The 24166-nt window shown below is 36.7% G+C and overlaps 1 protein-coding gene across 1 annotated transcript; it reads right to left on the bottom strand.

The window, feature by feature from the left end:
• Nucleotides 1-3587: 3587 nt before the first annotated feature.
• On the bottom strand, nt 3588-23546 carry LOC144975097 (ubiquitin thioesterase OTU1-like). Its single transcript, XM_078918823.1, has 3 exons — nt 23352-23546; nt 11896-16000; nt 3588-11829 (listed from the first exon to the last, which is right to left on the bottom strand). Exon 2 carries the CDS (start codon nt 15986-15988, stop codon nt 15029-15031), a length of 960 nt encoding a protein of 319 aa, XP_078774949.1. The 5' UTR covers nt 15989-16000; nt 23352-23546; the 3' UTR covers nt 3588-11829; nt 11896-15028.
• Between the last annotated feature and the right edge of the window lie 620 nt (nt 23547-24166).

Genomic DNA, 24166 nt, shown 5'->3' with positions numbered 1-24166 from the left:
GTCAACACATGTCAACATTTGGTAGACCCCCCCTCCCCCCCCTAGCTGATGACGTAATATGTGAACGCTCCCTAATGTGAAAAGAACAAAGCGAGGTGCATACATGGAAATTGTAGTATGAAATACTTTTAATGTAGAAGTTCATCAGTTTTTATCTTCTTTAAAAAAAAAATAAATTAATAATGTTGTTGTGACCATTAACTGTGCTAACATAATAGTAATAAACAAGGAAGTGGTTGAGACTGAGGGTCATTGTTTTGTTTTTAAAGGTTTTACGGCGCTTGTAACACATTTTCATTTAGGTTATATCAGCGCCAGTAAAAAGGAAGAAAATGGGATAGTAAAAAGTTATAGAATGACGATTAAAGCACCCACGAGAAAGTAAGACAAAGGTGAACTGGGAACAAATAGGGATCAGATGTAGATTCCAAGAGCATACCACCAATGTACTTAGTTTGAGATCACCTATAAGTCTCATCCGGACAGAAGCACAAAATACAACAAAGAGGAATACTCTCAAATGCTTACATTATACATTCAATACAACAAATATAATAAAACATAACAGTCAACAGAGATGATTTACATGGAAAAAAATATTATCTCCCAAACAATAACTATGCATTTGACTGTTTCCCTCCCAGCCAGGGCCAGGACAAAACCAAGTAATCTCATTCCAAGACAAAGACAGAAAGCATGTTGAAAAACATATAAGGTGATGTAAGACACTATGGGAGGTCAGGAACCCCACCCAGGAGGGTCATTGTTTTTGTTTGTTTTTAAGGGTTTTACTAATATTTGTTTTGTTTTTAAGGGTTTTACTAATATTTGTTTTGTTTTTAAGGGTTTTACGGCGCTTGCAACACATTAAGGTCATATCAGCGCCAGTAAAAAGGAAGAAAATGGGATAGTAAAAAGTTCTAGAATTACAATTAAAGCACCCACGAAAAGGTAAGACAAAGGGGAATTAGTTCAAATAAGAAACAGGTGTAGATTCCAAGAGCACACTATCAAAGTGTTGGAAAACATATAGGGGGATAGAAGACATAGAAAGTACCTCCCTGCCAACAATGAGAGGTCAGGAACCCCACCCAGTACTAATAGTTAACTAATAGTTTGTTTATGTTTTTTAGGGTTTTACGGCGCTTGCAACACATTTAGGTCATATCAGCGCCAGTAAAAAGGAAGAGAATGGGATAGTAAAAAGTTTTAGAATTACAATTAAAGCACAAAAGAAAAGGTAAGACAAAGGGGAACTGGTTCAAATTGGGAACAGATGTAGATTCCAAGAGCACACCGTCAAAGTACTTAGTTTGAGATCACCTAAAAGTCTCATCCAGACACAAACACAGGTCCCAACTAAGAGGAATACACTCCAATGTTTACCAATCATATAATATAATGTAAACTAAACATAATACAATGCATAACAGAGAGATGATTTACAAGGAAAAAGATATCATCTCCCAAAACTATAACTATACACTCGACTGTTTCCCTCCCAGCCAAGGAACTCCGGCAAGGATCAGGACAAAACTAAGTAATCTCATTCCAAGACAATGTCAGGAAACAATTGGAAAACGGGTATGGGGGGATAGAAGACACAGCATGTACCTCCCTGCCCACTATGGAAGGTCAGGATCCCCACCCAGAAGTAATAGTTTACGGCGCTTGCAATTTATTAAGGTCATATCAGCGGTGGTAAAAAGGAAAAAATGGGATAGTAAAAAGTTCTAGAATTACAGTTAAAGCACCTGAGAAAAGGTAAGACAAAGGGGAATTTGTTCAAATAGGAAACAGATGTAGATTCCAAGAGCACACTATCAAAGTACTTAGTTTGAGATCACTAAAAGTCTCATCCAGATACAAGCACAGGTCCCCGCTAAGAGGACCACACTCAAATGTTTTACAAATCATATATACAATATAAAGAAAACATAATACAGTGCATAACAGAGAGATGATTTACATTTACAAGGAAAAAAATATCATCTCCCAAAACTAACTATACATTTGACTGTTTCACTTTCAGCCAGGGCACCTGGTCAGGACCAGGACCAAACCAAGTAATCTCATTCCAATTCCAAGACAAAGACAGAAAGCAAGTTGGAAAACAGATATAGGGGGAAATCATCATATCTTGTCGCACCAGTGAGTCAGCCAGTCCCGGGCAGTCTGGTTGCATTCCCTCAGGTCAGCATTGGTGCAGTGAGCATTCGGACAGGATGTGGTCCATGGTCTGTCTGGGGTGACCGCATGGGCATTCAGTGCCCGGTGAGATTTTCATAGGGGGAAAGAAGACGCAGTAAGTACCTCCCTGCCCACTATGGGAGGTCGGGAACCCCACCCAGACCTAAATTCTCACCCAGACACAAGCACAGGTCCCCACTAAGAGGAATACACTCAAATGTTTACAAATCATATATAATACATAAACAAAACATAATACAGTGCATAAACAGAGAGATGATTTACAAGGAAAAATATATCATCTCCCAAAACTAACATTGACTTGTTTCCCTCCCAGCCAGGGTATCCGGCCAGGGCCAGGACAAAACCAAGTAATCTCATTCCAAGACAAAGACAGAAAGCAAGTTGGACAACATATAGGGGGATAGAAGACATAGAAAGTACCTCCCTGCCAACAATGAGAAGTCAGGAACCCCACCCAGTACTAATAGTTAACTAATAGTTTACGGCGCTTGCAATTTATTAATTAAGGTCATATCAGCGGTGGTAAAAAGGAAAAAATGGGATAGTAAAAAGTTCTAGAATTACAGTTAAAGCACCTGAGAAAAGGTAAGACAAAGGGGAATTTGTTCAAATAGGAAACTGATGTAGATTCCAAGAGCACACTATCAAAGTACATACTTAGTTTGAGATCAACTAGAAGTCTCATATAGACGCAAGCACAGGTCTCCAATAAGAAGAATACACTAAAATGTTTACAAATCATATATAATATGTAAATAAAACATAATACAGTGCATAACAGAGAGATGATTTAGAAGACAAAAAAATGTCATCTCCCAAAACTAACTATACATCTGACTGTTTCCCTCCCAGCCAGGGCCAGGATAAAACCAAGTAATCCCAATCCTAGATAAAGACAAAAAGCATATTGGAAAACATATAGGCCTATAGGGGGATAGAAGACAAAAGTAAGTGCCTCCTTGCCCACAATGTTTTTTGTTTTTGTATTTATGTTTCTAAGGGTTTTACGGCACTTGCAACACATTTAGGTCATACCAGCGCCAGTAAAAAGGAAGAAAATGGGAAAGTAAAAAGTTATAGAATTACAATTAAAACACTCAAGCAAAGAGAAGACGAGGAGGAGTTGGTTCCAAGAGCACACTATCAAAGTCCAAAGTAGGTTAGTTTGAGATCACCTAAAAGTCTCATCCAGACATAAACTAACACAGGTCCCTACTAAGAGGAATACACTCAAATGTTTACAAATCATATATAATATGTATACAAAATATAATACAGTGCATAACAGATGATTTACAAGGGAAAAAATGTCATCCCCCAAAACTAAACATTTGACTGGCCAGGGCCAGGACAAAACCAAGTAATCTCATTCCAATGTTTTTAAGGGTTTTACGGCGCTTGCAACACATTAAGGTCATATCAGCGCCAGTAAAAAGGAAGAAATGGGATAGTAAAAAGTTCTAGAATTACAATAAAGCATCCAAGAAAAGGGAATTTGTTTTTGTTTGTTTTTAGGGGTTTTACGGCGCTTGCAACACATTTGGGTCATATCAGCGCCATTAAAAGGAAGAAAATGGGATAGTAAAAAGTTCTAGAATTACAATTAAAGTATCCAAGAATAAGGCAGACAAAGGGGAATTGGTTCAAATAGGGAACAGATGTAGATTCCAAGAGCACACCGTCAAAGTACTTAGTTTGAGATCACCTAAAAGTCTCATCCAGACACAAGCACAGGTCCCAACTAAGAGGAATACACTCAAATGTTTACTAATCATATAATATAGTATGTAAACTAAACATAATACAATGCATAACAGAGAGATGATTTACAAGGAAAAAAATATCATCTCCCAAAACTATAACTATATATTCGACTGTTTCCCTCTCAGCCAAGGACTCCGACCAAGGTCAGGACAAAACCAAGCAATCTCATTCCAAGACAAAGACAGAAAGTAATTGGAAAACAGATAAGAGGGGATAGAAGTCACAGCAAGTACCTCCCTGCCCGCTATGGGAGGTAGGAACCCCACCCAGAAGAAAAGGGAAGACAAAGGGGAATTGGTTCAAATAAGAAACAGGTGTAGATTCCAAAAGCACTCTATCAAAGTACTTAGTTTGAGATCACTAAAAGTCTCATCCAGTAACAAGCACAGGTCCCCGCTAAGAGGAACACACTCGAATGTTTTACAAATCATATACAATATAAAGAAAGCATAATACAGTGCATAACAGAGAAATGATTTACAATGAAAAAAATATCATCTCCCAAGACTATTACTATACATTCGACTGTTTCCAAGGACTCCGACCAAGGTCAGGACAAAACCATAACAGAGATGGTTTACAAGGAAAAAATATCATCTCCCAAAACTATAACTATACATTCGACTGTATCCCTCCCAGCCAAGAACTCCGGCCAGGGTCAGGACAAGACTAAGTAATCTCATTCCAAGACAAAGACGGAAAGCAATTGGAAAACAGATAAGAGGGGATAGAAGACACAGTAAGTGCCTCCCTACCCACTATGGGAGGCCAGGAACCCCACCCAGTAATGGCACGCTGTAGCTGAATAACTAACCATGTTAACTCTCTCCTTACCAGCTATTTACAGAATTTTACCCTAAACATCATACTAACCCAACACAAAAATAGATTTTTCAAACAGATTAGCAACGAGTATATTCTACATAACTATAACAAAATGAAGTCGGAATAAGAAAATTGTTGGCTGCATCGTAATGAATGTGACGATTTTCCTATGGGTGGTAAGGAGAGGGTTAAGGCGAAATCTCATATATTTATTTATTAAGACAAGTGGGATACCCCACAGTTTCCCACAACTCATCCTGTTCACTTTCGAACCCCCATAAAATAATTAAAAAAAAAAATGTCAAAGTCCAAGCCAAGTTTCCTTCAGCACAAAATGTAAGTGTGTCATATGGATCTTTTTAATCTTCAAAGGATGAATTAATATATATTAATAAAATTAGTCTGATAGAATGAAAACGCTTTTTGCGTCTAACTACACTACATATATTTCTCATAACGTTAAAATTGAAAAAAAAAAAAAGAAATAAACAAACCCTCATATGTAAACGATCATCTCAAAACAGTATTATGTGGGATTGAATAGGACCCATGTGCTGCTAGATGGTCTTGTGGTATGACATTCACTTTTGGATCGGAAGGTCCTGGGTTCGAGCCTCACTTGGCGCATAGTTGAGTCCTTGGAAAAGACTCTTTGCTCACATTCTCTCACCGTACTCGGGTGTAAAATAAGTACCTGGCCGTTAACAGTGTTGTCTCTGTGTGGGGGAAAAATTGTAATATCGCCTTTCAGGTATCATGTCTCGTTTTATATGATATTAGATGCTGTTGGTCATGGACCCTTTGTTAAGCACTTTGAGCATGTTTAGGGGATATTGCGCTATATAAAAGCTCGTTTTAAAATGTAAATGTTGAATTAAAATGATAAGAAAAACCAACTATGATAATTTGTTTTAAGGGTTTTATGGCGCTTGCAACACAATAAGGTCATATCAGCACCAGTAAAAAGGAAGAAAATGGGATAGTTAAAAGTTCTAGAATTACAATTAAAGCATTCAAGAACAAGGCAGACAAAGGGGAATTGGTTCAAATAGGGAATATATGTAGATTCCAAGAGCACAGTTTGAGATCACCTAAAAGTCTCATCCAGGACAAGCACAGGTCCCCACCAAGAGGAATACACTCAAATGTTTACAAATCATATATGATATATAAACAAATCATAATACAGTGCATAACAGAGAGATGATTTACAAGGAAAAAAAATATCATCTCCCAAAAATAACTATACATTTGACTGTTTCTCTCCCAGCCAGGGCCAGGACAAAACCAAGTAATCTCATTCCAAGACAAAGACAGAAAGCATGTTGGAAAACAAACATAGGAGGATAGAAGACACAGTATGTACCTCCCTGCCCACAATGGGAGGTCAGGAACCGCACCCAGTATGATAATCTCGTAAAGTAAGAAAATGTACTTGTTCTCAAGCATAATTAATAGAAATTGACCACTAACAATATGTGACCCTTCGCCAACGGTGTTAAGTCGAGTTGGTTAAATTGTTGAAAATTGAATATATAGCCAGAAACATCAGACTTGTGTTGAGTTTGTCTATTTTATTGAGGAGAATGGTTACCATATTTTAATTTTAGGGTGCTAATACCAATGATTTATATTTTTGACCAGTTTAACATTTAATTCGGCTTTTAAGCATATGATTCGTTCCGACATTATACCGTTTTGAGACGATGGGTCACAAATATCATATCTGTGGTTTTACCTGCCACCCCAACATAATAAATATTGCTTTGAGATGGTAGGTTACATATAGTGTCAAGGAAAAAGGACACTAGATTTTAACTGATTTCATTAGATAAAACAAGACGAGTTCATCTCATCGACGGTGAACTGAAAGTCTTATTTTTGTTTTGAATGGCTTTATGGCGCTTGTAACATATTTAGGTCGTATCAGTATCAAAGCCAGTAAAATGGAAGAAAATTTGATAGTAAAAAGTCTAGATTTACAATTAAAAGGACTTGAGGAAAAATAACACAAGGGGAAATGGTTCAAATAGGGAACAGATGTAGATTCCAAGAGCATACTACCTATCTGTGTACTTAGTTTGAGATCGCCTTAAAGTCTCAACCAGACACCAGCACAAGTCCCCACTGATATGAATACACTCAAATCTTTACAAATCGTATGTTAAGAATTAAAAAAAATTACAGTACATAAGAGAGATGCTTTATAAGGAAAAAAATATCATCTGAAAAAAAAAATATAACCATACATTCGACTGTTTCCCTCCCAGTCAATGACTCTAGCCAGGGTCAGGGCAAAACTAAGTAATCTCATTCCGAGACAAAGACAGAAAGCAATTGGAAAACAGATATAGGGGGATAGAAGACACAGCAGTATCCCCCTGCCCATTATGGAGGTCGATAACCCCACCCAGTGATAGTCATGTGATTCTTCATTTGTCTGACCCTTTGTTTTTATGCAAAATATTATTTCAAAATTTTGCAAAGAAAATGATACGACCTTTTGCAGAAGAAAATAAGTAAATTTTGAAATTTTTTTGCAGGTTTCTAAATATGTTGTATCATACCTAACAACTAACCACATGCAACCTATGTATTAAAATATTCCCGCGGAATTACGCAATTTCAAACTCAAAATTATGGGACAAAAATGTCAAATTTTGCCAGAAATTATGCTGATTTGGAAATAGGAACAAAGTTGGGAAAACAAAATTAGAATTGTTATAATAAAGAAGTAAAAAATTCGGATATGATCTTTTATTTAATTTAAATAAAAGGTCATATCCGAATTAAAAAAAAAAAAGAATCAAAGAATTTGTCAAAAATTTGCAAAACGTCCAGATTTTGCGGTTGCAATGCAAATCAGAAAATTTTCCCCAATTTTGCATCCGCAAGCTGTGCAAAAAACCGCGGGGCCAGATTTGTGTATGAGGTAGTGTGGGATAGCTATTAGCTACACTTTTCATGAGAAGTGATTATATAAATGCTGGCATGGAGTCACCAATGAAAAATAATAAAACAAGTGCATTGTCATTGTATTAATATTAAGTCTATACTATAACACTTCTTTTGCAAAATAAAAACAAACCCCAAAACAGAAAACAATCACACATTCTCATAACAGATTGATTGCCTTGCCTGCCTGTGCTAGCATCTGCGTTTGCTGCCATATTTTTTTGGTCCAAAAGTTGCCATGTGGCGAGCTACACATAGCAAGCAATGTGTTGGTAGAAGTAACTTAATCTACTTCACAAGGATTTCTTGTGCTTTGTTTACATTATTCAGAAAATAAATTGTATATTACAACAGAACGAGGCCAATTCTGAAACAACACATTAAAAAAATATTAAAAAATTAACAAATAAGGATCTGTGACCACCTATCTAAAAACTGGCTGTTTTATCCCTAAATCTGTGATGAAATTCAAGAAAAAGTATATTATATGGAATCACACATAGGTCATGCTTGTCCTGCAGATTAAGGGGTGGTTTGGGTCTAATTATAATAAAAATCCTTCAAAAAATTGATTTTGAGATTTGTTGGAAAACGATATTTTATATTTTTAGATAATGATGTCATGAGACGTCTGATCCACCCAAAATTAAATAAAACATGGTGAAAAAATCTCGTATGTAACCTTCAGAGTTTTTATCCACCGATCGTGAAAATCGGGCTTCAGAGGTTTGATCCGCCGGCCATCATTATTTAACTTTAATTTTAAAAAATAAAATTGGTAGGTTTTGTAGCACTGAGGTCATTTCAGGGCTAGTACAAAAGAAGAGGACAGTTACAGCCAAAACACATGCCTAGTGGCCAACTTTTCAAAGAGGTAAAACGGGACACCCAAACACATGCTGTCATGTCATGACCAAAAATGGCAGTATGTTTGGACTATTTTTGTACTTTAATTTATTCTAGATTGAGATTGCTTCACAATAAAGCTTAGCTTGAATATTCTCCATGTCTCTTTCTTTGGTCAAAAAAGCATAAACATGGACTGTTTTGATACCACAAACTTTTTTCTTTTTCCTCCCAGATTGCCAAATTGGAATAGTCTAATTGAGCTTTTATATAGCGAAATATCCACTAAAGTGCTTTACAAAAGTGATCCCTGGCCAACAGCAACACTTAACGTGTAGGATGAGACATGACACCTGTTACTGTTAGGCGACAGTACCATTTTTTTGGGACAGAGACAACGCAGTTGACGGCCAAGTACTCATTTTACACCTGAGTATAGTGAAAGTGAGTTAAGAGCCTTTTCCAAGGACTCAACTATGACTATGACCCGAGCGAGGTTTGAACCCAGGACCTTCTGATCCGAAAGCGAGTGTGATACCACAAGACCACATAGTCCCAATTTTATTGGGACAACTGGCCTCTATGCACATGCATTTTGTACTTACAATACATACAAGTACTGTAGTCAAGATAAGGGGAACCAGTCTAAAAAGAGAACAGAAGGAGACTTCAAGTCAAGGGGAACAAATTTTTGTGTGTAGTGATATAATGCGTATGAGGCAACTTAAAAGACTAACCAGACTTGCAAAAAGGAGACACAGTAAAACAGTTGCAAAATACAGATGAATGGCTCAATAATATCATTTTATAAGGAGCTGTAGTACAAGGGAATATGAATACCATACATCACACACACATATAATAAAAAAAAATATCAAAAAATCATCTAAACGTTCCATTTCCGCAAATGATCCAAGGAAGTGAAAACGATACACAGTAGGAGGATAGAGAAGACAGTGAAAAGTGAAAGTGTAGAGTGAAGACTTTGGTCGAGGGGCCCCTGTGTATTTAAGAATCCATCAAATCAACTGATCAGACGCCCCAACATATCAAGAGTTAACTTATGTAACTTTTACATTTTACAATATTTATCCCTATGAATGATCAGTAAGGTGTAATAATTGGTCTTTGTTTTTTTATTCTTTCCATTTACTGAGCAGTATTTTGAATTCAAATTGAAATATCACAGTTCTTTTTCATATGAAGTATTATAATATCTATCAGTATCAGTTCCAATTGTCTGATAATAAAAGTATGTGAGAAAAAAAATTTAGGCCTAACGAGAAATTATTTTTAGAGCAATAGAAGCGGGAAAAAAAAACAAACAAATAACAAACACACACACACAAACATACAGAAAATAATATTAAATTTTTTTTTTTTTAAAATTGTTGTTTAAATAGGTACAGTGGAATTCTGGTAAAGCCAACACTACCAGATCAGAACATGTGATTGACCATAGGCAAAATTTACTTTATCCATTAGCAAAGATAAAGACCAGAAAATGTGGGACCAGCATTAGATTTAGAAGTTAACTTTAGGCAAAAAATACTAACGAAAGAATGAAAATGGAGAGGCTTCGGATACAGAAAATGTATTGTGCCCATCTGAAGCCCCTCCACTTTCACTCTTTTGTTAGTATTTTCACGATCTCAGGCTTCAGGCAGCCCCCACAGTTCTCAACTTTAAGCAGAAGTTGACGTTATGCAGATTCCATTGTATGTGAAGCGACACTGGGAAAACCATGGCAAAGACACATTGTCATTTTGACTACAGTTTCAGTTAGTAAGCAGAAATTGTAGAGGAGTTTCTATCCTAACATGTTTCTGTCATTCAAATTAAAATTGCTATAACTTTGTCCCTATTAATAATCAGCCAACAGTTTTTTTTAAAGCCTTATGATCAGGAATAAAAGTAGAGTTTACAGCAATTTCATTAATGTCTTAAAACTTTAAAATATCATTATTTGACATGATTTTTGTATGTTGCTGCATCGCATAACCTGTCCCCACAGTTTTACGCGGCTGCAAATAGCAAATTTGCGGCCGCAAATTTCACCCTCGACCGTAAAAAGCCGCAAATTTTTATTTGGCCGTAAAAAGCCACAATTTTCGCAGTTTTTAGGCTAAATTGACAAATTTTTGTTTAAAAAACAAAACAAAAGCTATGAAAAATTGTGAAACGACGGCAACTTTCATTTAAAATGTACTTTAAATTTATATCCTATTATGCTGTAAACACTTTTGTTTCTTATAACATGATTTCTCTGAATGATTATCTACTTGTTAAGTAAGTAATAAATTATTATTTATTATGATTGTCTATAACTACTACAGAAAATAGAATGATCTAGTTTCAAGAATCTACAATCAAGACAATTAATGCTAACTAACTGACAAATGATTTGATATTTCACAAGGAAATCCTATTTTTATTTTATTGCATTCAAATATTTTACTTTTCAAAGTTTAATTCTTTTCCTATGAAATTTATCACATTTATCATTTATGTAAACAAAATGTGTTCTATTAAAATATTTTTCATGAAATACAATTTCATTTTTAGCCACAAGTTGCACTTAGTTTTCATGATATGATTATGATTTTTCATGATTTTTTCCTTGTTTTTCATTCAAAAACCCATTAGGCCTATATTGAAATATAAAGCAATAATAATAATGCTCAAAATTGGATAGTAAGTAGAGAATACAAATTTAATGTGCCCCCATTGGAAAATGGATTTTGTTTCTCTTTCCTTGTGAATAGTTATTTTTTTCCTCTCCTTAATTAGTTTTTCAAATTTTGAATTTTTTATGCGATTGTTCACTTTGATTTCCCAAATTTTAAGAAGCTAAATAGTTAATAAAATATTTTGATTACTTCCTTCTTTTTTTTTTACTTACTTACTTACCTGTCCCCGTCGTTTTTCGCGGCCGCGATTTTAGCTGTTACCCGCAACTGTCCGCGATTTTTGTGATTTTCCTGAATATTTTTTTTTTGGTGGACTTTTCCCTTAACTAACTGGATACTGAGCTTTTTTTGACCGCACAACCCTTGGAGACTGACTGGGCTTCGAGTTTGATAACTCTATGTGTGTGTATTTGTAGGCATGGCCAAGACTGGAGGACTTGAAAGTTAAATTTGATGCGTGTGGCATGTCATTGCCTGAGGCAGAGCGGTTTTTCCCTGAAGGCATGGACCAGCGTGAAAAACTGGATGCAGACTTCTGCAGGCTTTTCTGTCATCAAAGTTGGGACAGATATGTCACAGCAACAGGATTCAATTTTTAAACGTTGCCTTTTTTATCCTAGCAGACATTATGTTTGATGACACTGATCTTTCATCTCTGCCTGGAATGAAAGAGGTGCCTGCTACAGAAATCAGGAGATACAAAGAATCTCTTGGTCCAAGGGCCTTAAAGGCCTTTATCGGATTCCGGCACGATCGGATACTAGCACACTTTTTGGTGATGACTGACCGTGCCAGTATAACGCCAGTATACTGTATTATTATCATTATCATTATTACTGCTGCTGAGGTAATAAACAGATGTGGTTTAAATTGAAACTTTGGCCTTTGTTTGTGCGTTTGCGAATCGCAATTTTTTCTCCCCCCCCCCCTTGTCAGATAATGTTCCGCAAATTTGGCAACTTTTGGCAATTTTTATGGCAACTTTTGCCCTTTTTTATGGCAACTTTTGCCCTTTTTTATGGCAACTTTTTGCAACTTTTGGGGTTTTAAATGGCAACTTTCCGCAGGGACAGACTTACTATGGCTATTATTATTAGTATTGTAATATTATTTCAAACCATTCAAAATGTAAATAAATTCATGCTGACATGTTGTGACATCAATATTCTACAAAATGCCCTATTTGTGTCAATTTTTTTACCGTACATATTGTTTTCATTGTTTGATTTTTGTAAAACTAGCTGCAAATTTCGATATTTATGGCAAATTTTGGCGTTTGAAATGGCAAAAAACTGCGGGGACAGCATAACATATGTCAAAAGTAATTTTTAAAAATGAATATAATGGCTTCATAAAGAAATCTAAGAACAAAATACCAAACACTATAACGACTTGGGCTCAAAAACCCTTCTTCAGTCAATAACAAACAACAATAAAAACATAAATATACATTAATTATAATTATAAACCAGACAGACGACAGAGAAATAAGTAATGTATTTATGTTTTATTGTTTGTTTTTTGTTGTTGTTATAGGCTGAAGAAGGGGTTTGAGCCCGAAAAGTTCTGTGTTTGGTATTTTGTTCTTTTTCGAAGCTGTTATATATTTGTTTTTGTTTATTACATTTTACAGTCCACAGCTTCTAGCAGCAAAGTATCATAATACATACATATATTAAGTCAAACACTACCCGTTTGAGTCTACAGTTTCATCACAACCACAATCCATGCCGACTTAAAAATGTGGAAGACAGTTGTAATTTTGTACTAATTTTTCTCTCTCTCTCTCTCCAATACATGTCGTTGAATAATTTTTAAAATAAGGGCAAATCAATTACTAATAGAAGTGTCTCTACATAAAATTATTTAAGGCGTTAAGCAGGAAAAAATTAAAACAATGACTAAGATCTCATCACATTGAACATTTTGATGCAGTATCAATACAGTGGAATCCTGATAAATCCAACACTGCTAGATCAGAAAGATTGGTTGCCTTTAAGCAATTTTGACTTTATCCATTATCAATGGAACACACTCAGACAAAGAACAGAAAATATGGGACCAACAAGAGGTGTTGACTTTAAACAGAAGTTGACTTAAAAGAGTGTTGATTTTAAGCACATTCCATTGTTTGTTTTTAATTATGATGTTAGGAAATAGTTAACACAAGAAAAACGTGTACTCTTGTGGAGAAAATTATAAAAATGAAGGTGTCCAAACCATCCAGTAATCGCTGTGGTGTAATGGTAAGTAGTGGAAAGAATCAGGTCTGTGGTCCATTCCCTAGTCAAGGCACGCTGATTCTTTTCTTGTATTTTTCTGTCAGTCAGCTTTGTTCGACACTGTTTCATACACACCTTATCAGATTTTTACTTCTAATGAAACAAATCAAACCAGACATACTCACTGCTGACACGCATACTCCATTGCCTTCAATGTAAGTTGCAGGTTGACAGAAATTTTGAAATTTGCACCAAAAAAAAAATAATAAAAAAGCAAAAAAAACCCCCCAAAAAAACAAAACAAAACATTACATGCTTAACACATCTCATCCTGAGGTCTAATTTAAAAAAAAAATGCCAAAGTCAAAGATATTCTGCTTTCCTTTTGACTTTTCAATTTAAAATTGGGCTAAAAAAAATAAATTAAAAAAATCAGCAAGTATAATCTATCGTTCCTAGATAAAAGTATGAGGATGATAAAATATGTTTCAAAGTTTGATAGAACAAAGACCGGTATTATAATCACCCACTTAAAATCAGATCCACTAACGTTTCATCAAACCTCTGGATTCTCATTGACACTTTCAAAATTATCTCATAGTTGCCAAATATTTCAGATAGCTAAGTGTGTAGGTGGGTAACAGTATAGGCGAATAGAAGGATAAATTATTTTTTTTTAAATTACACCTACACCTGCAAAATTATATTTGGATAAAATTATGATCAACATGATACTGTGGAACCTCAGTATTACAGTGATGGTAGGACCAGCCTAAAATCCCTGTTATAACTACAAACTGAGTCCTGTTATATCCAAATTTCAAGGGAAACAACCCAAATGGCCTAAAATCACCATTTTAAAAATGGCTCTGTTAAAAAATTATTTGGGGTGTCTTTCTGTCACTTTCAAGCTGACCATTGTGTGTGTGTGTGTGTGTGTGTGTGTATGTATGTGTTTTGTGCTACACACTGTCTGCCTATACCAAGGCCCATATTATTCTGATAATGATGTTGTAATGTAGTAAGTAGCTTATACACAAAGTAAAGACATGTATTTACGAAATAGGCCTAGCCTATCTCTCTGTCGCCTATAGCTACAAGTTTACCATAACGTAATATTAATATGTGCTAATGCATTGTATATGGAGATATAAAATGGGTTTCAGCACGCCTTATAACCGATTAGGCTCTTCTAAAAAGTCCTTTTATATCCATTAAATTTCACTAAAAGAAAAGAGGAACAAAAATAAATGGGGATTTAAAAAACCTGTTATATCTAGACATGTTTTTTCATGGGTTCCACTCTAGTAATAATTCAACTCATTCAGTGTATACATGCAGTGGTAAAATCATAAGTCTAAAAAGAATATACTTAAAATTTCATGTGGCATTTATTGACACTGAATGACTTGAACACAAATAAATTGGTCAAACTCAAAGTAAATTATACTATGTTTAGCTAAGCGATGTCTGAGCCTTTTGAACCAGTGCATTCCTTTACAAGCAATTAAACTAATATTCTCCAAAATTGATATGTCCTGTGGCTTTGGCATGATCAGTAGCCTCCCTTTGACCACGTAAAGGTTGTTGACACACCAAACAGCGTAATGAAAATCCTTCCACGTCAGTAAACATTCTTATAGATTTTGCCTCTGAGGCCAACTCTAGAGCTTGCGCCATAATGACAGCATTGTGAATTGAGAATTTTGTTCTCACTGTACCACTCTGGTCAACCGCTTCATACACTAAAGGATCGTAGTGAATTCCATCATAGATAACAAAAACTCTATTTTCTAATTGTTTATCCTCCCCAAACCGATCTACTCTACCACTCTGTGTGTCCACAACAGCAATTTCCGTACTGTAATAGTTTGATAATATTGAAAGTTCAATACCTCCACCCCATGAGTTTTTATCACGGATCCATTTGCAATATTCTTTATTAGGTTTCCCCAACATGGCCTCGGAAAATAAGGAAGGGTTATTGGACACAATGCCTGCTATCACCTCTCGCAGATAAGACGAGGCAGATAAGTCAAAGTCTCCATCGTTCATGACTAAATGCACGCTAGTAAATAAACAAGAATTGTCTGCAGGGACTACTCGTCTAGTAAGAATTCCAGATGCTCCTTCTTCTAACTGATGCTGAAGAAGCGTATCTGCACGACTGTCAATATTTTTGGTATTGGAAGTGCCAGCAAAAGTTGCCAAATTCTGCACCGTGTTGTCTTCTTCAACAATCAATGTATCTCCCGAACGAAAAGGAAGGGTGGATAGTTCAGACTTCTCATTTGTGATGTCAATAACTTTTGGGGGATAACCTTGCCTAATCTTGATCCTCTGTTGTGGAATACTGGTGATGTCTGAGATGACTTCTTTCAGCCGCCCAATTGTTGATGCCAGATAGAGCCCTTCTAGAACCTTGTGGCCAGATTTGGTCTGTATTCTAAGGCGAAGTTGCTGGCCAGACATCTTACCAAGAATCTGGGAATAGAGTTCATAATTCATAAAGGATCATGTCATTTATTATTATCATATATGTATATATATATATATAATATATATATATATATATATATATATATATATATATTATATATATATATATATATATATATATCAGGGGTGAGAATGACTAGTTACAAAAAAGGAGGAAATTTTTCAGCGCGTAGATCAAGACCCATCCATACGACGATAACCTATAGATTTGAACTTCAAAATAATGTGTCTCGCAGCAATTCCTGACACCACTCCTAGGCATTGCATAAGGTGAAAGTATAATTACAACATAATGTGGTTGTAGTAATGGTGGTGGTAGGAATGATGATGTGGTGGTTGTAGTAGTTGAGGTTCTGGGGATGATGATGTGGTGGTGGTTGTAGTAGTTGTGGTAGAATTGGTGTGGTGGTGGTTGTAGGGATGATGATGTGGTGGTTGTAGTAGTTGAGGTTCTGGGGATGATGATGTGGTGGTGGTTGTAGTAGTTGTGGTAGAATTGGTGTGGTGGTGGTTGTAGGGATGATGATGTGGTGGTGGTTGTAGTTGTATTGGTGGTAGGGTTGATGATGATATGACGGTAATTGTAGTAGTGGTGGTGGTAAGGATGAAGATGTGGTGGTAGTTGTGGTATTGGTGGTGGCATGGTGCTGCTCGAAGCTCAAAGAAATATATAACAATGTGAAATAGCACGTAAGGTTCAATTCCTCTGCGGTATTTCATTCGTCCTCTTTAGTTGATAAAGAGAAAACCGGAAACATCCATTTTATCTGTTTTCTTATATTAAAATCGAAGCTTACATTCCATTTCACATTGTTATTTGGTGGTGGTAGGGATAACGACGTGGTGATAGTTGTAAAAGTAATGGTGGTAGGGATTATGATGATGTTGTGATGTTTGTAGTACTTGTATTGGTAGAGATGATATGATGTGGTGGTGGTGGTTGTAGTAGTAGTGGTGGTAGGGATGACGACATGGTGGTAGTTGTAGTAGTGGTGGTGGTAGGGATTACGATGTGGAGGTATTTGTAGTAGTAGCGGTGGTAGGAATGATGATGTGGTGGTAGTTGTAGTACTAGTGGTGGTATGGATGACGATGTGGTGGTGGTTTGGATGAAGAAATGGTGGTAGTTGTAATATTAGTGGTGGTAGGGATGATGATCAGTGATGATAAATGCAATTTGTCAAAAAGGGGCGAAATGTATCAGTCCACCGGGCAAACTCAAGTGGAAATACAAAAATTACATATACAATATGTTAGTTACAAAAACATTATATAATATACTCCTTTTATACATATTTAATGAATTGCCCTTTCCCGAAAATGATTTTAAAGGCCCACAATATTAATCATACCGCTGATAAATTATAAATTTTTGCCCCAAAGGCTAGAAAGTAATTGTTTTTACTTTACAAAGCACACTACAATACCTGCAAGCTGGTGGTTATGCATATAATCAATAAGAGAGAGAAGAGAGAGAGAGAGAGAGAGAGAGAGAGAGAGAGAGAGAGAGAGAGAGAGAGAGAGAGAGAGAGAGAGAGAGAGAGAGTGTGTTATGAATTGATTTTTATTTTTCTTTTCCAATCCATACCCATCATCTATGCATCCAAGGACATCACGGGCATTGTGTCACTTTTCACATATGGTGCCACCCTGGCTGACGCCATTAAAAATGCGAATGTCACCAAAATTTATGCAATGAGCACATGTGTCAAAATTTGACACAAGACATGATATTTTGATCGATCTACTGTGGAGCCACTAGAGTGCTTTTCATAGAAAAATGTTTGACACTGTAAAAACAGCGGAACATTTCAAAGAAAATCCCAAAATCCCGAAATTTTGCGGAAGATTATCATCACTGGATGATGTGGTGGTGGTTGTAGTAGTAGCGGTGGTGGGGATGATGATGTGGTTGTAGTTCTAGTAATGGTAGGGAGGATGATGTGGTGGTGGTTTTAGTTGAAGTGGTGATAGGAATGATTATTTGGTGGTTGTTGTAGTGGTGATTGTAGGGATGATGATTTGGTGGTGGTGGTTGTAGTAACGGTGGTGGTAAGGACTTTGATGTATTGGTTATGGTGATTCTTTTTAAAAGGCGGAATTGTGATGATGATGGGCGGAGATAAATCACCAATTAGGCGGAAATCCGCCCTTAGGTGGAAGATTCTCAGCCCTGATATATGCGGTTATGTGGTCTACAGGTATGACACTCGCTTTCGGATCGGAATGAGCTGGGTTCGAGCCTCGGTCGGCCCATAGTTGAGTCCTTTGAGAAGGCTCATGACTAGTGCCGCGTTGAGGACCGGTCCCACGGTTCTTTAGCTGAGAACCGGGGGCAATGACAATGATCTATGATGAAGGCATCACCCCTCTTCTGTAATGGGTTATTGTTTGAAATGAATGTGACTACTAAAGATGTGTGTGTGTGTGTGTGTGTGTGTGGGTGTGTTTCGAACCTAGCAAGTCCGATTTTTTGTTTTCTTTTGTCTTTGTCACCACTCCTTTCTATCGCATTGTTGTCATTGAAAATAATACAATAATATTAAAATTTTGTTTGGTGTTTTAACTAATTAAAATAATATGAGTTTCACGTATTATATCTTCCTTCCAAAATAACATCTATAACTATAACGTCTGTATTATTACCCCAATAGAATATTTGGGGGCCCCGATAGCTCAGTTGATAGAGCACTCGCTTCACACGCAAAGGGACAGAGATCGATCCCGGGTGCAGTCAATATTTTTTCTGATCTCCCTGTCTACTCAGCAGTGATTGGGTAGCTAGATCTGTTAGATCTGGCGAAAAAGACTTTGCGATAGACTGGCGTCCTATCCAAAGGTAGAAATATATTTTTTTTAAAACAACAAAAACCATGAGCTTTTATATAGCGCAATATCCACTAAATGTACTCAAAGCGATTTACAAAGGGTCCCTGACCAACAGCAACACGTAGTATGTAGAACGAGACATGACACCTGTTAGGCGATATAACAATTTTTCCGACAGAGACAACACTGTTGACGGTCAGGTACTCATATTACACCTGATTACGGTGAGAGAATATGAATATTGAGTCTTTTCCAAGGAGTCAACTATGCGCCAAGCGAGGCTCGAACCCAGGACCTTCCGATCCGAAAGCGAGTGTCATACCACATGACCACATGCCACACAAAAAGAGAAAAAAAAAAGAAATGGAGAGGAGAAAAGAAACAAATCAAAACAAACTCTTCCCATACTTTCGGTTCAGCATGCCACAGACACAAAATATATTAACAATCCATTTTCCTTTCACTCCCTAACATTGACCTGACCCGCTCCATCAATCTTCACACACACACACACACACACACACAAATATCTAAAAAAACATAAAAATAACCAACATTAAATCAGTTGTTACTACATATACACAATTTGCGTCGACTTCGAACTGAGTGTCATGGCCGAATGGTTTAGTCGTCTGCCCTGGAAGTTTTACCAGAATCGACGTTGCGGGTTCAAATCCTGGTTCCGCCACTATTTTTTTTTTCTAATTTACATTCCGTCTTCTTTTTACAGAACGGTGCAAGGGATAAATGTCCCATCCATCCTCCCCCCCCCCACCTCTTTTTTTAAAACTCTCTACTCTCTCTCTCTCTCTCACTCTCTTAGTTCCTTTCTAGTTTCTAGCAAATTGTCATATTCGTCCCCACTCCGATCTCAAAAAGTGACTAAAAAGGATAAATAATTAAAAACCAAACAAACAGAAATATTCAGAGAGCGACCAAATGGTCAGAAAGAGGGAAAAAAAACAAAACAATATTTTAAAAAAAAATAAAAACAATTTTAAGAGATTCATGCTCCGAAACGGAACAAAAGGTCAAACAAAAAGGAGAAAAGAATAGACTCGGACAAAAAAAAAAAGGTGGGGGGAGGATGGATGGGACATGTACCCCTTGCAACGCTCTGTAAAAAGAAGACGGAAGTTTAAAAAAAAAAAAATAAGGTCGCGGAACAAGGATTCGAACCCACAACGTCGATTCTGGTAAAACTTCCAAGGCAGACGACTAAACCATTCGGCCATGACACTCACTTCGAAGTCGACGCATATTGTGTATATGTAGTAAAAACTGATTTAATGTTGGTTATTTTTATGTTTTTTTAGATATTTGTGTGTGTGTGTGTGTGTGTGTGAAGATTGATGGAGCGGGTCAGGTCAATGTTAGGGAGTGAAAGGAAAATGGATTGTTAATATATTTTGTGTCTGTGGCATGCTGAACCGAAAGTATGGGAAGAGTGTCTGGGGATAACGAATTTTCATTATCCCCAGACAGGTGTCTGGGGATAACCAATTTTCGTTATAGAGAGGTGGGCCTTTGGCCTACCAACCTCCGCTGAATGTCCAACTCGCCTTGAGCATGCATTCACGTAAACTATAAAGATTTTTAAAAAAAACCTACCTCTGTTTCAAAAACTAGCATCTTTCAACTTTCTAAGAAACATTTTGATTTTTCAGAACTTTAGTTCGTTAAAAAATACTGGCCAATCTGACCCGTTGAGTCGAACGAAAACGAAATTTTGTTGTTTACACGGTTCAAAGGAAATGCCGTAAATAAGCTTTCATGGACTTCCTGTGTTGTTTTTACCGTGTCACGTGACCGTTTTGAGAAATTTGTCGTCTGCTACAAATAATTAGACCGGTGGGGGGTAGATATTTTCATTGGAGCAGAAAAAAAAAGATTATTATTTCTTGTACTTGTAGAGAGGACTAGGGTCCAACAGCAGTCAAGTTGATTGAATGAAAGAAAAAAAGGTCTTTTTTTTATCCGCCGCCACCACCACCGTGAGAGTGGAGGGGTTGCATGAAGACGAAAGGGAGACGTGTCGCTTGGTGACGTAGAGCATAAGGATGCTGGCAGGTGTTCTTAACCCCTTAACAGCGAAGCTAATTTTTTGCTTTCAGATAATAGTCTGCTTTTATCTTTATTATTGTTAACGGAGAATACAGCGTTTCCACCAAGAGAGCAGTCAGACTCGGACTTCAATTGTCTATAATCGTTTTGCCGTTACTTGTCTCTTGATGAAAGAAGATTTGGTGTTAGGTCAAAGATCGAATTTTGCCGCTTAAGGTTGCATTGCTACTGGGTTTGCTCCCCCCCCCCCCACCCTCCTTTTTTTTCTTCTTTTTTTTTCAACTTAGTATTGTTGATTGCTATTTCCTTTTTTATGATTAGCAAGTGCCGTAAGAGTCTCACAGGATGCAGGAGTACTGCAATTAATCCTTTGCCAGTGACACTGATTTTTTTTGTTTTCAAATAAGTCTTCATTTATATTATTTTTTAACGCAGAAAAAAAAAAGTTTCCACCATAAGAGCAGTAAGAATATTGATAAAAAGCGCTTTGAGCACGTTGGGTGGATATTGCCCTATATAACAGCTCAAATTTTTAAATTGTAATTTGTTTTTTTGTCTTTTGATGAAAAGGGTAAGATTTTATTTTTGGTCCAAGTAAGATTGATATTCGCCTTTAAAATGTTAAGTTGTTTTGTTTTTTTCAGGTTTTTTTGTTTTGTTTTTCGAATGCGGATACGCTGCTTCTTCCTTTTTTTCCTCAACTGGCAAGCTATCGCTGTACTTACCCGCATGGCTTGCACACACAAAAGGATACATCTAGGTCACAAAACCTTACATCCAGGTCACAAAATCAGACAACTCGGCCACACATCAAGACATCTGTTTCGTTTGTTCCAAGACAGCAAAACAAACCAGACGTCTTGGAGTTCGAAAGAGCTTTCCATAAAATATTTGGTATTTGCAAGACCCCCAGAAACCAATTCCCTATACAGCTCTTGTGCACGGTTATTTATGACCTTGATTTCTTTCATACCCACCCCCAAAATCCCACTTATTGTGTGTTATAGGCAGAACATAATAAATAGCTGGGCTGCCACATGCGTGACTAAATTGGCCAAAGAGAGAATCTATACTTTGACATTAGACACCCATTACCTGATGTCTTGGTTTTTAATCCTAGCCTAGTGAGAGAGAGAAAACAAAACAATCATACATGTATCTGCAAACAGCAGCACGTTTTCATTTTACATTGAGATGGGAAGGGGAGGGATAACACTATGACAAAGAGAGAGAGAGAGAGAGAGAGAGAGAGAGAGAGAGAGAAGAGAGAGAGAGAGAGAGAGAGAGAGAGAGAGAGAGAGAGAGAGAGAGAGATGGGCGGGGGGATGGGGGGATAGTAAAGGGGAATGGGAAAAGATGAAAGAAACAATGGGTTGCCTGATGACGTAGGTCAAAGGATTGTTACAGCGGTGTTCACGAAGCGTACTTCGTGAAATTTCAACCTTTTACAGTGACACTGATTTTTTTCTCCAGATTGCTTATGCAGAATAAATCGTTTCCACCAAGACAGCAGTAGTAAGAGTATATTTCGACTCGGGCTTCAATTAAACTATAAATCGCAAAGCTTGTCTTTTAATGATAACATTAAGACTAAGATCTGGAGTTTGGGGAGTGTTAGATCGAATCTCGCAATTAATGGTTAAAATTGTTTTGATTTAAAAAAAAAATAATTCACACACCCACACACGAGCGCGCGCGGTTCACGACAGCGAGGACCATCACTGACAGAATGTTGCAACGGTAAACCTTTACGTGTACATAGATCCTGAGGCTAGATGCCCCGTTACCGTATACGTAGGCACTCCCAAAAAAAAAAAAAAAAGGAAGAAAGAGACACACACACACACACAGAGTCTCGCATCCTCTACGTACTAATTTTGCGCACCAATTTTTGCTGCACTTATGCACCAAATTGCATACCTTTCTAGGGACACTTTTTTCCGTACCTATCTTTTTCTCAATAAACTTTTTAAAAAACCTTTGTTTTGTTTGCACGGCACCAGACGTAACAGACGTAAACCCACACGATTTCGCGAGGAATGAATCATGAAAAAAAATTAGGATATACTTTCAAACACAACTTTTGAAATTCATCAAGGATTGTCCAGTACCGAATGTTTTTTGATATAAAACAAATGCATCTTCAAATCTAAACTGCTTTTGACGGTAAGCGGTAAGTTTTTAATTTATTTTTCTGTCCAAACGAATGATTTGTCCTGGTATGGAAGCTAAGTATTGGTAACACCGGCGCACCTCTCTAGTTAAAAGTTATCCCCAGACAGGTGTCTGGGGATAATGACAGCCCTAGGGAATAGGGCGAAGGCAACTAAATTCAGTTTCTAAAGTGGTCACACACAGTTTTCAACTGCTTTATTACTGCAATGTTGTTTTTTTCCTTTGCTAAACTAGTAGAGCTCAACAAATACAAACTAAAAAATTATACCTCAGTTTATTTGCAAAAATTAATCTTTGTTGATAAACTGTGGAATTGTAACCGGAAGCCATAAAACGTCATCAAAAAGAGGGTACTAATCTCCGGTGTATTGCATGAGGAAGAACTATTACTCCCACAATAAAGAGCTATGTTCAGCTGCAGTGAAGAAGGCAGAAAGAAGCGAGCGCGCCATTGATTTCCCGAAACTGTGTATTCAGTCCACCGGAAATAAAAACATTTTAAAAAGGACCAAATATCGTCTATAAAACGCTACTGACGACATTGATACTGAGCCTTTTATCGACATCATCAGAAATGGACAAACAAATAATTTATGGCAATTCAACGGCTTAATAATATCATTTACAGCCTTTTATTTACTCTAGGAAAGTCTTGATAGAGTGTTTGTTCGAAATCGGGCGCCTATGTGTGTGTGTGTGTGTGTGTGTGTGTGTGTGTGTGTGTGTTTTCCGTCTCAATATCTCTCTCTCTCTCTCTCTCTCTCTCTCTCTCTCTCTCTCTCTCTCTCTCTCTCTCTCTCTCTGACGATCCTTTTAAACATATTCAAGACTATACCTAGAGTATAACTATAAATTTGTTCTCTTTGTTTTTTGGTTTTTTTTTTTCGTTGGTTTTTGATTTTGTTTTGTTTGTTTTTGTTTCGTTTTTCTCCGGAGTCATATTGTTACGAACAAGAAATGCTCAAGGCAATACATTTTGACGTCTCATTGTGTTCTAAATAAAATAATAATCTTAAAAGTGAGTAAAAGTAAATAAATAAAAATGTTAAAAGACACGGTAAGAATCTCGTCAAATTTGATACA

This window comes from Berghia stephanieae, chromosome 6 (genome assembly GCF_034508935.2).
Source record: "Berghia stephanieae isolate SIO BIC M18660-M18661 chromosome 6, UCSD_Bste_1.3, whole genome shotgun sequence".
Classification (NCBI taxonomy): Eukaryota; Metazoa; Mollusca; class Gastropoda; order Nudibranchia; family Aeolidiidae; genus Berghia; species Berghia stephanieae.
The sequence above is the reverse complement of the archived record's forward strand: the minus strand, read 5'-3'. Positions and strand labels throughout refer to the sequence as shown.

Coding starts and splice junctions, on each gene's coding strand:
- LOC144975097 (XM_078918823.1), bottom strand. CDS start 15,988: ATGTCTGGCCAGCAACTTCGCCTTAGAATACAGACCAAATCTGGCCAC.